Source organism: Crocuta crocuta, unplaced genomic scaffold (assembly GCF_008692635.1).
Source record: "Crocuta crocuta isolate KB4526 unplaced genomic scaffold, BGI_CrCroc_1.0 scaffold323, whole genome shotgun sequence".
NCBI lineage: Eukaryota > Metazoa > Chordata > Mammalia > Carnivora > Hyaenidae > Crocuta > Crocuta crocuta.
This window is the reverse complement of record NW_027536465.1, coordinates 3,437,827-3,454,453: the sequence shown is the minus strand read 5'-3', so window position 1 is coordinate 3,454,453 and position 16,627 is coordinate 3,437,827. Positions and strand designations below refer to the sequence as shown.

Here is a 16,627-nt window from a genome sequence, read left to right as displayed (position 1 = left end):
GGGACGGGGGCAGGTCTGGCCAGTGAGGCCCGGACCTCTTGCTCTGCAGTCTCTGGGACTCTGGGATTCCCCGGGGAGATGGGAATCCCCTCCCCTCGCCCCTGGAGGAACAGCTGACCAGGACAGTTAGAGAGGGAACGACTTGTGACTTGCAACTCACCTGGGGACAAGATCCTTGCCCAGAACCACGGCCGTCACGAACTCCTTCGAGTACTCCATGGCATCCTCGCTGCGAAGGAAGGCGGGGCGCTGAGGCAGGAGTGGTGGGCGGTCCTGCTCCAGCACCCCTCGGGTTGGTGTTCGATTCCAGGCCCTCTGGGGAGCTCACGGGCGCCTTTCCTGCCAGCGAGGCTCTGCCGGGCAGAGATCCTGGGGTCTGCCCGGCATTTGACAGAACACCCCCGCCTTGCACTTACCAGGCCGATCCCAGGCCCCGCCACGTGACCAGAAGCCAGACTCTCCAGCCCAGTTCCCGGCCCCCGCTGGCTCCAAAGTCTTTACCCCCCCACCCCCACCCAAGCCAACTCTGAGGCCCCAGGCAGCTCACCTCAGCAGGCCCCCTGGTGGGGAGTAGGCAAAGCACTTGAGGGTAGGGTACTGGGGGCGCAGAAGGAAGGAGAGGATGGCAGCCGTGCCTGCACCCAGGGAGTGGCCCACCACAATCAGGCCGTAGTGTTTGGTTCCGCGGCCCTGAAAACCAAGAGAAAGCTGACAGCCCTGCCCCGCTGACTGCCAGACCAGCTGAGACCAGGGAGGTGGCCGGGCCCTCCCAGAGTCCCAGGATCGTGTCTGTGCCACGTGGCTGCTGGGGGCAGAGAAGGGCCAAGCTAGACTCATGCAGAGCAACTCGTTGGGGAGACTCTTCTAACAAACTCCTACTCATCCTTCAAAACCCTGCTCAGAGTACCTCCTGAGAGATGCCCTCTGGATTTTCCAGGAGAAGCTTTTTCCCTCCTGGACACTGTGTCTACACTCGCGATTATACTCTAGCGTAAGAACGTATGTTCCATAAAGGTTATACTCTATTATAGTCATTTGTTCACCTGCCTGTTTCCATGTCCCAACCACTAGACTGGGCTCTCCGGAGGCCGAGGACTGCCTGGCTTAGGGAAGGGCATTTGTCAGCACGCTGGGAGGTCACCCCGACCAGAGGCAACACCCTTTCGATCGGCCCTGCAATGGTTTTCTGTCGCCAGATTCTGAAGGCCATGGCCCTAACCATCTCTGTGCCTCCAGTGCCTGGCACGGAGCAGGTGCTTGCAACTGGGTGGTGTTGAGCAGGGGAGCCCAAGAAATGCTGGGGCAAAAGAGTAAGGGGGNGGGGGTCAGGGCGGGTGGGAGAGGCTGAGCAAGTGAGGAGGCTGCTGGGAGCCAGGCATCAAAGGAGAGTGTAGGAGCCTGGCTTGCTGTGGCTCCTGCCCCCAGGGCGGCCCCGCGGGGGAGGCAGAGGCTCGCTGGCAGGGAAAATGACTCACCAGGTCTCGCCCAAAGGCCTGGGACAGGACCATCTCCTGCTCCAGCTTCTTCTTGATGTACTCAGCCGAGAGGACCATTCCCTGGGTGAGGAGGAACAGAGGTGGCCGTCACGGGTAGGGCGGCACCAGTAAAACCAGCGGCTGGAAGCTTCCTAATCCTGTCCCAACCATTTCCCCTCTGGCCCTCCTGACAACCTGGCTGTGGGGTCCGGCGGGCACTTTATCACATCAGTCCCAGCTCACAGATGACAAAACTGAGGCTCAGAAGAGTTGTGTGTCTACCAGAAACCGGTGTGATCACTTCCCAGCTGCCCTCTCAGGCTTTTCTGGGACAGNCAGCAAGGAGACAGGGCTGGGTGCCAGCAGGGGAGGAGAGAAGGCAAGGGGCCCTCAGGGGCCCAGGAGGGGGCGTACCTTGTGTCCCAGCCAGGTGCCGTGGTGCCCCTCCACGGGGAGGCGCTCAGCGTCACCGGTCAGGTCTGTCAGCGCGTCCTTGTGGAGAGAGAGGACAGGTGAGGGGTGTGGTGAGGAGGGCAGGCGCCCCTCGGGGGCTGTGAGGGTGTCCACGGGGGCGGGCTGGGGGCCACAGGCGGCACACCTTGGGGGAGAGGGTTCCTCGGATACTGATCACCACCTTCTTCTTGTCATGGTCCACTGCCACGTAGAAGGGGGTCTCATAGACCTAGGATGGGGGGGTGCTCATGAGCCGAATGGCCCTGGGATGGGGCCAGACTCCGGGAATGAGCGGCCTAAGCGGTCTTCCTGGCTAAGGAATCGGCTCCCCCGGCGGATGGGCCCCGCAAGGCTGGCGGGGCTCCCCCGCACCCAGCACACCGCCCACCCTGCCCGCTAGGCATCCCTCCAGCTCAGACCTCAGGGTCTAGAGGGACCGCCGCCCCCTCCCCAGGCCCTCACTGCCTATTCCCTCCATCCCTTCCCCCAAAAGGCTGGCAGAGAAGCCCCAGTGCTGGGTGTGGGGCCGGACACCGCCTCCCAGCGCCAGAGGGAGTGCAGGTCCCTCACCGCGTCGTGGCAGGAGGTGTACACAATGTCCACCGCGGTCATGTTCTCGTCCAGGAAGTGGCGCCGGATGGCAATGGCGTTGCAGCCACAGCAGTTGTCTTCCTCGATGGTGACCCCCGGGGCGAAGCGGGGTCGCGCGGGGCACAGGCAGCACCTGGCACGGGAGGCAGGGGGCTCAGAGACCCGGGAGAGCCACTCTGTCTGCCGTCCTCTCTGGAACCTCCCTGGGAAGTGCCACGGTCCTCACCCTACTCGGCCTTCTGGCTGCATGGGAACCAGTGGGTCTCTCCCTCACCCTCAGACACTCTCTCCCTCACCCCTGGGCTGCTATTCCCTCACTGGCAGCCCCCTGGGGCTTGTCTTCCGCCCGAGCTACGATCTTCTCGCCTTCTCCTTCTTGCTCACCACACCTGCTCTAAATACCTGCACTAAACACCTCCTCCAAGCTACTGAACCGCCCGCCCTGCTCCCGGTCTCCAGATGCCCCCCTCCAACCATGCCAGGCCCCAGTCCCCGATGGTCCGCCCCCGTGTGCTCCCCGAACCCCCACACCCAGCTGCTCCCTGCCTAGTCCCAGACATGGAGCCGACCTCGCGTCCCACGGCCCGGCGGTCGGCACGTCCGCTCGCCCTGCCTTCAGATTCGGAACGGACTCCAACCACCTTCTCTCGCGCCCACCCCTTCCACCATTATCTCAGTCTTGGGGTGTCGTGGAGGCCTCCTGACCGGTCTCCCCCTTCTACTCTCATCCTTGACATTCTCAACTGGCAGCCAGGGTGACCCTCCGAGACGCCAGTCAAGCCACGTCACTTCACTCAAAACCCTATAATGATGCCCTTCTTGTCCACTGTCAGAGCTGGAGTCCTCGCAAGGGTCAAGGGCGCTGCCCCATCCGGCCCTGGGTCTCTGCCTTGCGGCCTCCGACTTCCCTCTGCCTGCCTGCCCTCGCACGCACTGGCCACATCGCAGGACAGCCCATCTCGCTTCCTTCAGGCCGCTGCTCAAACGTATGGCACGGGGATGTCCACCCTGGACATGTCACCTAGCTTAGCCAGGCCCCTGCCAGGGTCTCCCAGCCTGATGGCACGGCCACTTTGTTTTTCGCCAAAGCAGCCGTCTGCTCCAACAGGCTCCGGGTCCCTGTCTGTGTGCTGTCTGTACCTCGCCGCTGGGCGATGGCTCCAGAGGGCAGGCTTGGCTCTGCCTGGTTCACCACTGTGTCGCCTGCACCAGGCACGACAGGGTGGCCATCCCCCTCAATGAGGAGCTGAGCAGCAGAGCCGGGTGCCCCGTTAGTGGTGCAGCTGCTCCTCAGGCCACCAGAGGGAGCCAGCACCCAGCAGACGAGCCCCGGAGCCCTGAGGGAGCACGAGCCTGTCTGCCTGACCGCTGGGATTTTATTAAGAATCCAGAACTTGCCTTCATGCAGGCGGTGTCTAAGGGGCTATTACATACTTCCCTGGGAGGGGCGGCCTCGCCGAGCAAACTCAGGGCCCGGCCGGGTCCCCAGTTCAATCCACACTGGGAGAGGCTCCCACCAACTTCAGGGCCAAGTAGGGGCCGGCCTGGGTCTGGGGGCCAGATTCCTGTTCTCAGGCAGCCGTCTGTCTCCTGTCTGCAATCCTCTCTGGCCCGCCCGTGACTCCCTGGCTTCTGAAATCCCTCATGCGCAGGCGGGACAGATGCCGTTGAACAAAGGACGTCCCCACCCGGCCAGGGAGTGACGGAGCAGGGTCTGTCAGAGCCCAGGCCTCAGGACTCCTGGTCTCGTGCTCAATTCGAGAAGCTTCTCGGGCAGAGTCGGGGACTCCCAGGGATGCTGGGAGGGCCCGCTGTGGGAGGGGGTGTGGGGCGCGCGGTCCACTCTGTGAGTCACGGGGGGGGATGTGGAGAACAAGGTCCTCAGGGCCACCCGGCTTTCTGGAGACGAAGGGCACTGCAGGAGGGGTGTGGCCGCCCCGAGGGCAGGGGTGTCACAGACAGAAGCTGCTTCCCAGCCTGCCAGCCTTTCGGGACCAGGGAGCCAGGGGGCCGTCCCCCTTCCGTCTGGGCCGCACTGAGGGTGGACATGCCGAGGACGGGGAAGGGCGCCTCCTCCAGCTGTGCCCTTCCCGGGCCCACTTAGGAAGGCAGAGTCCACAGGGCCCCCTGAGGCGGGCTGCGGGCAGGGCTGGGGCAGACGCCTTGTCCACTCCCTGGGAAGAGGGTCAGAGTCTTTCACTAAAGGGCTTTCTTGACGCCCTTCCAGAGGCCTCCGTGGCCTGGGCCTCTAGCAGGAAAGTCCTTCCTTTCAGGGAGGCAGAGCACAGGACAGGAGCAGGACAAAGAAAGATGTGGGCAGAGGGGAGGGGCTGAGAGGCGGAGAGACCCACACGGCAGTGCCAGAGGCTAGGCAACTATCCTCTCTAAACAGCCCCAGCTTGCCCATTACACAGATCAAGAAACGGAGGCTTGTACACGGAAGGAGGTGGTCTTGCCCAAGGCTGAGAGTGACACAATCTGGGTTCAAAGCAGGTGCTGGAATCTGGGTGATTCCAAAGCCCACGCCCTCCCCTGGCTGGGGGCGAGGCACAGCTAGAAAGGTCGAGGCCCAGAGAGGCCCAGAGGCGGTGTGGGAGAGCGGAAAGGCGGGCTACAGACCACAGGGGAGGTGGGACGGGGAGGGTGGCAGGCACAGTCAGTTTAGGGAGAGTGTCCCCACAGGCTGGCCCTGCTGCGGGCCCTCGGCTCCTCCCTCGGCTCCTCTGCGCGCGGCGGCCAGCCAGAAGGGCAGGACAGGACGGGGTACTCACGAGCAGGACCGGGCCAGCTGGCAGAGGCCACAGGCAGGCTTCCGCATCAGGTACATGGGCCACCCGTAGGCAGCCAGAGCAAAGAGCATGTAGTAGCAGACCTCTTTGTAGCGGAGCATCTCTTGCTGGAAGACAGGAGGCGGAGGCGGTCACCTCTTGCCCTCCCGGCCTGCCCCCTCCAGGCCCCAGGGCTCCCCTAGAAGGAGGAGGGGGCTGCGCGCCCACCCTGCCCCCACCTCGGAGGCGGGGCCGCTCCTGCAGATGATAATTGCATTTCCCTAATTATCTCCATGCAACCAGGGCACGAAGCCTCCTGGGACCTGTCCTGCCGCTCCGACCTCAGAATTAATGATTTGGGGACAGAAAAACACTCGCAGCGCCAGATCGATTTCCTTGCCCGTTTTTTTCCGAGAAGGAAAGAGGGGGGGAGGTGTGGGTGGCGATCAGGCCCCGGAAGGGAGTTTAAGCCCGAGAGGCCCTGGGCCCTCCAGCTGGGGGTGTCCAGGCCTTCGGCGGTGGGGTCGGCCCTGCAGGCATGGGGTGACCAGACAAGCCCATCAGCTGTCTCTCCCGGCCTCCGGCTTCTTTTGTCTGCAAATCTAGGGAGACCCTGGTGTGACTCGTCAAGTCACAGGCTCCCCAGGGACGTCTGGAGCAGATTGGGATCTCTCCAGAGAAAAGTGCCAGTTTGAAACCTGGCGTCTGAGGCCAGCGGCTATTGTCTCCAGCCCGATGGGCTGGAAGGACGCGGGAGGCACAGGTGTCCCAGCAAAGCGGCTTCCAGTGTCCCGGGTGTGCCAGGCAGCGGAGGGCCCCTGCACTTACAGGGAATTAGTCACCTTGTAAAAGTTAAAGAGGGCAATTAGTCATCTTGCGAAGTGAACTAGGTAGCGCCTTAATAAGGGCCCAGAGGGGCAGAGCCATCCCCGGGCCAGCTCTGTCCGCTCTGTCTGCTCTTTAGGATGGGAATTATCCCCACCCCCGGGCCGCACCCCAGCTCTGGCTGGAGGGCGGGGCACGGGCTGCCTCTGCAGAGCTGGGCTGGGCACCTGCTAGGGGTGGGCCGTTTTCAGAGGGACTGCAAACACCTACTTTGGGCAGCGGGGACAGATGTAGGCTTTGTTAGGAGATTTAGATATAAGAGGGGAATCCTTTCTAGATGGGTCCCGGCTGAGACCCTGCAGGGAACTGGACTCAGAATGGCTACTTTTCTCCCCACCAGAGCTGTGTGCGGAAGGCGCGCACGCAGGGCCAGAGGACGCGCTCAAGGTCGTAGCTAAGGTGGCGGTGGCGGCGCTAAGGCGCCCTAAGTGGGTTTGCTCCTGAGACCGCCGGCTGCAGTTTTGGCCCGGGCGGCAAGCACAGCGCCCTTGCAGTATGGGGGGGCCGGCAGGGGGCTGCCCTGGCCACAGCACCGGCCCCACCTTTACCTGCGAAACACCGGATTTCTAGTCAAGATGCCCCGGAAGAGGTTCTGCTGCTCAAAAAAGCTTGAAGCCGACGGGTCATGTCCTGCCGCCTTTTATGATCACAGCAGCTATGGCAATAATCAGAGCGGCTGGCCCCTGTGACGCCCTCCATAACCTCAAGAGGCCAGGACCAAGTGTTCTGAGCGTGGTCAAGCCGAGTCCAGGGTTTTGTCTGAACAACCGGCGTGGTGGGGGTGGGGGCGGGAGTTCTTGGGAGGAAGGGGTGCGTGAACCGAGGTGAGCGGTTTGCTGGAGAGCTGCAGGGGGACTCACGGAGGAGCCGGTGCAGCTCCCGCTGTCGGGGCAGGTGGCTCTGCTCAGGTCATCCCAGCAGAGGGAAAGGGCCCTGAGGCGGGCAGGGTGGGGCGGGGCAGGGGGTGCTTCTGACTCACCGAGTTCTTGAGGTCGAGATACTTGGTGTTTCTGGTCACCGGCATCCCAGACAGGAAGGCCAAGATGTCATTGTTCGCCTGCAAAACCAGTGTGTGAAGGCAGCTGGCTGCCCCAGGTCCCGCTGCATGGCTGACAAAGGGGGTCCAGGCCCCCCTGCTTCCCAAGGGCCTCAGCATCCCAAAGGAGCATGACGCAGCCAGTTCCCCAAACCCGAGGTCTCCTTGCATTTCTAGCTGCTCCCTTTCCACCGAAAGCATCCCCCCCCTCCCCCAGGGACACTGGTGCCCAGGCTGAAGGTAATGCGTTTTGTAGGGGATGCTGGGAGATCCTAGCTGGGACTGGGACATGCTGGTGGCAGTCGGATGGAGGCGAGTGCAGAGGGCCGAAGCACTGAGCATCCTTCGTTAGGGCCTCTGGACCGGGTAGCAGCCACAGGCGGCCCAGCAGAGGGAAGCCACTCAAATAAGAGCCAGGAGCAGCCGCTGAGGGGATAAGCCCGGGAGGGAAGGGGAGCTGGCGTCGGAGGGTGACCTCGGGGAACCTGGGGAGCAGCACCAGGACAGGAGGGAGAGTCCTGGAGGAGGGCGGGCGCTCACCTCGTCCAGCACCGCATTGCGCTTGGCCCTTTGCCGCTGCCGGAGCAGCACCAGGCCCGCGATGATGTCAGACGGCACGATGTCGAGGTCTCGGAAAAACTCGGCAAAGAGGTAGGCGATTTCTGAGTAGGCATCCTGTGAGGTCCAGGGGGGGAGGGAGGCGGGGGCAGGGGAGCAGGAGAGAGGGCGAGAGACCGGGCGTGAATCCCCAGGGCCGGGGCTCTGCTCTGGGCCCGGTGCGAGTTTGCGCCGGCACGTGCACGGCGCCAGCCGGGGCTCAACCCGCGTGGCCCTCTGCAGCTGTGACCCCAAGGGCCCTCGCCTGGGCTCTGGGTCCCGCAGACCTGGCCAGAGCTGTCTGGGACAGCCACCGGCCCTCGTCCGTCCTCCACCTCCCGGCCCTCGCCTGTCCTCAGAGCTCCTACGGCACTCACCGTCACCGCCTACCACGCACAGATGCCAACGTGAGCCATTTCCTGTTCTTTCCCCAGTCACTAGGAATCAAGGCCTGCTCGGCCCGGCTTGCTTCTCCTCCGCCTTTCTCTCTAGCAGAGAAGCCAAAACTGAGCTCCCGGCTGCTGCCTCTCCACACTGAGTCTCTTCCCACCTCCCACCGGCTGTGACCCTGAAAGGCCTCCTAAGGGCTGAGACTCTGGGGTGTCAGGCCTTCTCCCCCAGCTGCCCCCAGCTGCAGCCCCAGGGGTGATGCTGGGCCAATGCCCCCGCCCCTGGGGTTCCCCGCAAGCCTGGACCTCCAGCCAGGTCCTCAGGAGTCTGCCAGTTCCTCCCTGACCTCTTAGGGGAGGCTGTGATGGGAACGAACTCGTGGCGAGCGGTTCTCTCTCATCGGCTTTCTTTCACCCCTGAGTGTCTGGCTCTTGTAAGAGAAGAAAAATCAGGGGTCACAAACTCGGAGGCCCAACGAGGCCAAACAGAGCCTTGCCCCCTCTCGGATCTGGCTGACCGCGCCACGAGCGGCCCCGCGCTGCCAGACCTAGAGACGCAAATCCGTCCCCAGACGCCCTGATTTTCACTAAATTCAAATTTTCCACGACTCTGCAGAGTGATCAAGATGTGCTCTGGACGGGACCTGCTCCCGGGGCCGCCATGTGATGGGACGCAGATCCTGGGCTACTCCTCCCCAGAATATTCTGCCTTTTTGCCAGGCTCCCAGCTCTGCCCAGGAGGGGTTGGTGCGTACCCCTAGACCCCGCCCAGAGAGGCCCGTGGGGGTGATCCTCAGCCCCTAGGGAACCTCTAGGGATGGGGGGGTGGGCTTTCTTATACGTGATTACTCACTCTACAGCTCACCAGGGGTTGATGGAGGGAAGGAGCCACTGGGGCCTCCGGTGGTTCCCACAGAGCGGGGGGCACCTGCTGTCTGGCTCAGCGGGGAGTGGGGCCCTGACCTCACTGGCTCTGCCACTAACTAGCTGTGGGACGCTGAGCCAGTCACACCACCTCTCTGGGCCTCAGCTGCCTGATCTGTACAATGAGGAGGGGGCCCTGCCAGCACACGAGGGGGCAGGGGCTCAGCCTCGAAGACCCTAAGGGTCCCACCTCCCCACCAGGGGGCGCCCTCAGCTGACCCGGCCTTCCTTCTGCAGTGCCCAGCACAGACTGGCCCGGCCCTGCGGCTGGCAGCCCCTCGGAGCACAGGCTGACTGTGTGCATCTGGACTCAGCACCTGACAGTTCCGAAGCATCTTCCAGAGTCACTGTAGCTGGTGGCATGTGCCATTCTTTGCTTTCAGGCCACCCTGAGTTTTCCATATGTTCTCCCTAAACTAGGCTGTAAGTTCCAAGGGGCCGGGGGTGGATGGAAGGTCTTGGAACCTTTCTGTCCCCTTGACAAAGCAAGGCACTGGCTGTTTCACCTGCTGGAGGGAGTTGGTCAGTGTAAACAGATCCTCGTGTGATCAGGCTGTCACCTCGCTCTTGCTTAAAACCCGGCGACCAGCCCCGCCCCGCCCGCCTCTGCCAGGGAGTGAGGGCTCCTGAGGGGCCGACAGCAGGATGTGAGCCCGAGGGGAGAGGCTTCCCAGTACTTACTGACTGGGAGTCCTTCGTCCGAGTGCAGCAGAGGAACACTTTGAGCCGGCGCGACCAGCTGGTGGCCTGACCCTCCTCTAAGCGGTGCCTGCAAAGGGGGAGAGTTGGTATGTGTGAGGTCAGGGGGCGGGGCCGGAAGAGCCTCGGCCCAGATGGGCTGGAAACAGAGCAGCCTGTTCCCAGGATCACAGCAAAGGGCCCCCCTGCAGGAGGTCTGGGAGAGAACAGGCCTGGGCCTGGCCAAAGCCGGTGGCCCGTGACCTGGCCTTCGGCCAGCCTGGTGCCCCCTGGGGGGAGGACCCCTGCTGGCCGAAGAGGGCACACCGCTGGCCATGCTCCCAGCTTTGGGCAGACTGAACACCTGCGTGCCCTGGGGGCGTCAGAAGTGGGAGCCCAAACTGGGGGCTGCTCTGTAGCTCAGGTATCCAACTGCTCAAACTACGAGCCCTGGGAGATGGCGGCAGGGGGCTGGGCCTCTCAGCCAACTCACTGCGAAGCCTGGAGCAGACCAGTTGGACGGTCTCACTTCCCCCGGAAAAGGATCTCAGATACCCAACACTCTCTGTCTCGGGGGGAAGTTTAAGGGGCAAATGAGGTTCTGCATTTCTCAACTCCTCGGGTCTGTTACACAAGAGGGGGCAAGGGCCCCCACCTTTCACCCCCATGGCTGGTGCCTGTCTATTCCCGCCCCCACCCCACCCCCGTGCCAGTGTGTCTAGCTGCTCTGATGGGGAGTCGGGGATCTATACCCAAAGGCAGAGCAACTGGCCGATTCTCCACAGAGCCCCTTCCAATGCTGGGTGCCCAGAAATCAGTGCATTTTGCACGTAAAGAGATCCAATGTTAAATATGTCTGTTTCCAGGCTGATCGAGAAGGGGCTGGGTTGCTTTTGTGACATGTGCCCTCCCTGCCCCCTCCAGCCCCTTCAGATCCTGACACTTGGTAGTTAGTAGGGGAAGGCGCGGGTGGCCCTGAATGGCTACAAGCCACTTAGTATCCATCAGGAGTGACAGGCCGGCCCTCCTTCCTGAGTCTGTTGGCTGCTCTCTGCAGCCCTGGTCCCATAAGGCAATGGGCCACAGGACAGGGAAGGCCGCAGGGCTTTTTAGGGCTAGAGGGGGGCGTTAGGAGAGGGAACAACGGCTATAATTGCTGCTTCTGGGATCTACCGGCTCTAAGGGACCTGGGCAGCCTTACATCATAAACCAATGTCCCACCTGCCAGGGGCTTGATGAAGGGCCAGCAGGCTGGCCAACTGGGTTCCTAGAGCATCACATTCTCTAACTCTTTCTAGTCTAATGGCCTTTTAAAGAGTATTTCCTGCTGGGCCTCTGGCACGTGGAAGAGCTGACCATGCACCTTACTGCACTACCCCTTGTGTCCACCAGGAGGCAGACGGAGCCAGTGACGGGTTTGGCCTAATGTATCAGGCTACTTACTGGAGTCGGACACCGGCAGAGAGATGCTGAACCTGCCACAGAAAGTTCACGGACCCAGCACTCCTCTGCCCTGGGGCTCACTAAAGTGAAGGGAGGGAAGACACCCCTCCAAGGTCAAGGCGCCCAGGGAACAGTGCTGGGAATAATCCATCTCCCAACCCCTATGAGATTTCCTTGGAAGGAGAGAGGGCCCAGGGCTTAAACAGCTCCTGACTTCCAGTGGCTAAAATAACATGTCAGTGTGGCATGGTGGGGCTTGTGTGTGCCCCCCACACCTGGGAGTGGGGGAAGGGCAGGCGGGCTTGAAAATGTCCTTGTTAGGGGCGCCTGGGTGGCTTAGTCGGTTAAGCGTCCGACTTTCGCTTAGGTCATGATCTCGCGGTTTGTGGGTTCAAGCCCCACGCCGNATGTCCTTGTTAGAAAAACTGCTGGCTTTCAGAGCTGAGGGAGGGTCAGCGGAGACCGGCCTGAGAGAGAGGTGGTCACATTAACCAGGCCACAGCCTCAGCTGCCCTCTCGACCCCCGCCGAGACCTGGAGAAGGCGCAACAGGTCGGAGTCCTGAGCTGCGTGGCCTCGTATTCCCCATGGGGCCAGAAACCACAGGAAAACTTTCTAATTAAAACGCCAGCCCCCAACTGCAAAGGTGTTGCCTTCCCGGTGCCCCAAAGGCAGCTACTCAGAATCAATGAGGGGAGACTTCTTTTTTTTCCAGGGCCCCAGGAGCCCAGAAACCAGGTCGGGTGGGGGCGCGGGCTCCGAGTGCGAAAATGGGACGGGGTGGTGGCGGCCCGCTGCGCCACGAGGGAAAACGGGCTCCAGGGCCTTGGCTCCTGGACCTGCTATTTGGGGCTGGGAGGTGGCCAGCCCAGGCGCGGGTGTGGCTCTGGCTCTGACTGCCAAGCAGAGCTGACGTGGAGGGCCTGAGGGGAGCCGAGAGCAGAGGCATGGGGTGGGGGGGGAGGGGGGGAGGAGAATTCCGGGGGGACCCGCTGCCCAGGCTGAGGGCTCCTGGTCCCCCTGCCCTGGAGATGGAGCACCACATCCATTCTCATCAGCACGACCTGTGGCAAGGGACCTGCCCTCTCTGGGACTCAGACTTCTCATCAATAGAATGGGTCTCCTAACAGCACCAAGGTCAGCAAACAATCCAGGGGACTGATGGTGGGGAAGGGCTCCTCACAGGGCCTAGGGTCATAGTAGAGTCACTGTGCGGCACCCAGGAAGCCCTCCTCCCCACTCTTTCTTTCAGGAGACAGGAATTACTATGACACTAGATTCCCTCCCTCATTTTCTCTGACGCGGGACAGCTTTCCTCTCTCTTTGAAATGCTGTGCAAAACTTACCACCTCCAGGAAGCCTTCCCTGATTAATCTTCTCCAGCTCCCTTAATCCCAGGGGCAGCCAGGCCAAGTGGTTAGGAGCAAAGGCCATAAAGCCAGATCCCCTGGGCTCGAGCCTAGTTCCATCCCATCCTGGCTGTGTCACTCAGGCAAGTCACGGGACTTCTCTGTGTCCTAGCTCTGTCTGCCTGATGGGGGTGATGCTAATGGCCCCCAACGGAGCGGCCGTCACTCAGCACACGTGATGCTTGGCTTGGGTCATGCGTGCTTCCTGCTATGATGACCGCTGTGGTTAAGAGCACTGAAGATGGGGCCGCCTGGGCGGCTCAGTCGTTCAAGTGTCTGGCTCTCGGTTTTGGCTCAGGTCATGAAATCACAGCTGGGGAGCTCCAGCCCTGCCTCGGGCTCTTGCGCCGACCGTATGGGGCCTGCTTGTGCCTCTCTCTCTCCCTCTCTCTGCCCCTCCCCTGCATGCATGCACATTCTTGTGCTCTCTCTCTCTCTCTCTCAAAATAAATTTAAAAGGAAACAAGAAAAAAGAAAATAAAAAGCACTGAAGGTGACAGCAGTGGTAACAAGGGCACCATTTACTGAGCCCGCACCAACTGTGTGAGCGCGGCGTAAACCCTTTCCCACTTATTTAAATCTCACGGCAGCTGTCAGAGGCAGGAGCTGTCATTAGTCCTGTTTTACAGACCGAGAGACCGAGGCAGGGAGAGGCTAAGACTTCGGCCAATGCCCGTGGCTCACACGGGCCGAGCTGAGGTTGGGGCGGCCCGGGGCCAGCTGTGCCCACCTGGCCGCACACCTGCTAGGGGACCACCCACCCGCCCAGCCGACTGACCGGAGGTTGTAGGTCCGGAGGTTGCGCTGCCGCCTCTTGGTGGCTCTGAGCTTGACAAAGGTGCGGCCCGTGGGGTCGAAGACACAGAGGACGGTGATGCAGACGCTGAGGATGACCACCCAATTGCAGACGACCATCCCTACGGGCAGCGGAGGGAAACGAGAAGGGGAGACGCGGGGTGACCTCCCTGGCTGCCAGCTCTGGAGAAAGGGCCACCGGAGCCTCCTCTTCCCTAAGCTGGCCCTGTNGGGCTGGCGCTCTCGTACCGAGGGTGACATTCTTGGCAGTGAGGTCGTTGCAGGAGGTGTAGTACTGAGTGAGCCAGACGATGCCCACAATGGCATAGATGAACTCGATCACCAGGATGGCTGCAAGGAGAGAGCAGGGCCCTGGCTGAAGGACGGCCGCGGGGGGCCCGCCAGGGACGGCCCGGAGCCTCCAGCCTGCACCGCGGCAGAGGGGGCCCGCGGGGCACAGCGGCCTCGCCACCGTTGTGCCCACCACCTGTTCCAGCTGAAATGCCCTCGGGCCCCCGAGGCTCCCCCTGAGGAAGGCGGACGGCGAAGCGGCATTTCTCTGCTCTCTTAGGATCTGAGAATTGTGCCCGTGAACTCTGGTATCAGGCGTACCTTAGGCAAGTTCCCTAATTCCCTGGGCCTCCGTATCCTCATCTGTAAAATGGGGTGACAACGTCTGCGTTACAGGACTGCGAAGAATTAGACGAGAGAGGGGTCACTCCCGGAGACCGCTATTTCCCAGGAGGAGGCTCCAGCTCTTGGGGCGGGAGGAAGGAGGAGCCCCAGTGGGCAGCTGGGGCGGGGAGGAGGGGGGAGGCAGGGCGAGGCAGCATTAGAGACCCCGGCTCCATAGGCAGCACCTGCCGCAGCTCAGAGACCGGGCTTTGGAGACAGACAAGCTGGGTTCAGACCCCAGCTCAGACACACACACACTAGCTGTGTGGCCTTGGCGGAGCTAATTAACNTAACCCCCCCGGGGGGGGGGGGGGCAGATTCCTCATCTGTACAAGGAGACCAATAATGGCTCCTCCCTTGGTCAACAAGGGCTTAGCACAGTTCATAGGAGCCCCACAAAGTGTTCACTAGGAAAGACCGGGAAAAGCAGCTGGAGCCGAAGCCCAGAAAGAGAACACAGGCCAGCCCACCCCCCGGGGAGCAAATCTGAGCCCCACAGAGGCTTGCGGGGAAGGGGGGGTAAGGGTAACCCTGTCTGGAGGATTTCAAAGCAGATGGAGAGACGCACTTGGCCTAGAAGAGGGGCCAACGAACTCTCCCTGTAAGAGCCGGAGTAAGTATTTTAGACTCTTGTATCCTCGGTCATGACTACTCAGCTGGCTAGAGTCACGCAAAAGCAGCCGTGGGGGGAACGAACGAGCGTGGCTGGGCTCCAGTCCAACTATTTGCAATAATAGACGGCGGGCTGGACGTGGCCCTCAGGCCCGTTGCCACCGGACCCTGGTGCTGGCCCGGGGCCTGGCCTGACGCTTGTGCGCCCAACAGATGTGGGCTGGACGGCTGAGGGGGCCCAACGTGAGGGTGCAGGTGGGGACGGCCCTTACCCAGGCGCACGTAGAGCACGTACTGCATGGACTCGCGGGGCTCTGTGTAGAGGATGCCCCCGCGCATGCTCAGCCAGATGATGGCCATCTCGGCGATCATGCAGCTCAGCAGGATGCCCAGGTAGCCGCGGCCGTGGTCCACCAGGTTCAGCGAGCAGGCCTCGTGTGGGTTGTAGACCAGGCCGAAGAGCACCACGGACAGGATCACAAACCTGGGGGAGCGCGCACGTGAGGGGTCAGGATCACACACCTGGGGGAGCGCGCACGCGAGGGGTCAGGATCACAGACCCGGGGGAGCGCGCACGCGAGGGGGCAGGATCACAGACTCGGGGGAGCGTGCACGCGAGGGGCAGGATCACAGACCCGGGGGAGCGCGCACGCGAGGGGGCAGGATCATACACCTGGGGGAGCGCGCACGCGAGGGGGCAGGATCACAGACTCGGGGGAGCGTGCACGCGAGGGGCAGGATCACAGACCCGGGGGAGCGCGCACGCGAGGGGCAGGATCACACACCTGGGGGAGCGCGCGCATGAGGGGCCCGCGCAGGTGGGCCCCTCCCGCGGTCCCTGGCCAGTCCTGACTCGGTGGGCGGAGGGCTCCAGGCTAGGGACCACCTCCCTCCTGCTGTCTAGTGCCTCCGGGGACATGGGCAGGGAAGCATGGGGGGGGCAGCAGCAGCCCTACCCGGTCACAGGGCCAGGTCCAGTGGGGGCCACGCAGGGTCTCTGGGCACCACGCGGGAATGTCCCTGAGTGGTGGGCGTCGCAGACACCCACTCCTGGGAGCTGGGGGCAGGACGGATGGCCGGCCTGTGGCACAGCCCCACGACTCACCAGGTGGTGTGCAGGAGGAAGAGGAAGATGGCCGGCAGGACGAGGTCATCACTGCCCACAGACCAGCGCCGCCGGAACACCACGATCCCGGGCATGGCTGGCGGCTCTGCAGAGGCTCAGCGGGCCTGGTGCTCACCTCCTGCAAGACAGCGGAGGGCCCCGTGGCTGCCCCGGCTGCCGTGGCACACTCCTGGCCAGGTGTGGCCAGCACAGAAGCAGCTCTCCCGGGCGTGGGCACGATAGCCCAGGGGCTCCCAGGCTGTTGGAAATGCGGATCCGTCAGGGCAGGACCCACCTCCGATCCTCGCCACACCCCCGGAGCCGGTATAAAGGACCTCAGCAGCGAGACACTGGCTTTGGCCTTACCCCTGAGGACTCTCCTGCCCCCAAGATTGGCGCCGGCCCTTTAGGATCGGCTCTCCCTGGGGCAACAGTAACAGCTCAGTTCCGTTAACGACCTGGGCTCACCCCCTGCCTCTCCCTCCATGGGACCACATCCCACCCCCAGCTCCCCTGCTGCCTTTTTTTCCAGGGGACCAGGCCAGTGCTTGCAGTCCTTGGGGTGGGATGGGGGCTTCCCAGCCCCAAACAAACAAGTAGAAGGCTGAAGACCTGGGAGAAGGTGGGAGTAAAGGCCGAGCATGAAGGCGGGAGGGTGCCCAGCACACAGTAGGTGCTCAGCAAGGATCTGTTGACTGAGCTCTTGAGTTTCTGGCTTTGCTGGACCCCTGGGAGTGTGCTCTATGACTCGATTTTACACTTGTCAGACAGAATGCCCAACCTCAGCCATGCC

At 62.5% G+C, this 16,627-nt stretch overlaps 1 protein-coding gene across 1 annotated transcript in view; it reads right to left on the bottom strand.

Annotated features, from left to right (window-relative positions):
* DAGLA (diacylglycerol lipase alpha) overlaps positions 1–15,929 on the bottom strand; it is a 22,069-nt gene extending 6,140 nt beyond the window's left edge. The window contains exons 1-14 of the mRNA XM_077748829.1: positions 15,835–15,929; positions 15,002–15,213; positions 13,692–13,793; positions 13,426–13,564; positions 9,800–9,887; positions 7,749–7,883; positions 7,152–7,229; positions 5,291–5,415; positions 2,499–2,652; positions 2,074–2,157; positions 1,890–1,967; positions 1,476–1,556; positions 548–690; positions 161–229 (exon numbers count right to left, since the gene is read on the bottom strand). Coding sequence (XP_077604955.1) covers positions 161–229; positions 548–690; positions 1,476–1,556; positions 1,890–1,967; positions 2,074–2,157; positions 2,499–2,652; positions 5,291–5,415; positions 7,152–7,229; positions 7,749–7,883; positions 9,800–9,887; positions 13,426–13,564; positions 13,692–13,793; positions 15,002–15,213; positions 15,835–15,929 — 1,583 coding nt within the window. The remainder of the gene's footprint in view (positions 1–160; positions 230–547; positions 691–1,475; positions 1,557–1,889; positions 1,968–2,073; positions 2,158–2,498; positions 2,653–5,290; positions 5,416–7,151; positions 7,230–7,748; positions 7,884–9,799; positions 9,888–13,425; positions 13,565–13,691; positions 13,794–15,001; positions 15,214–15,834) is intronic.
* Positions 15,930–16,627: the final 698 nt, after the last annotated feature.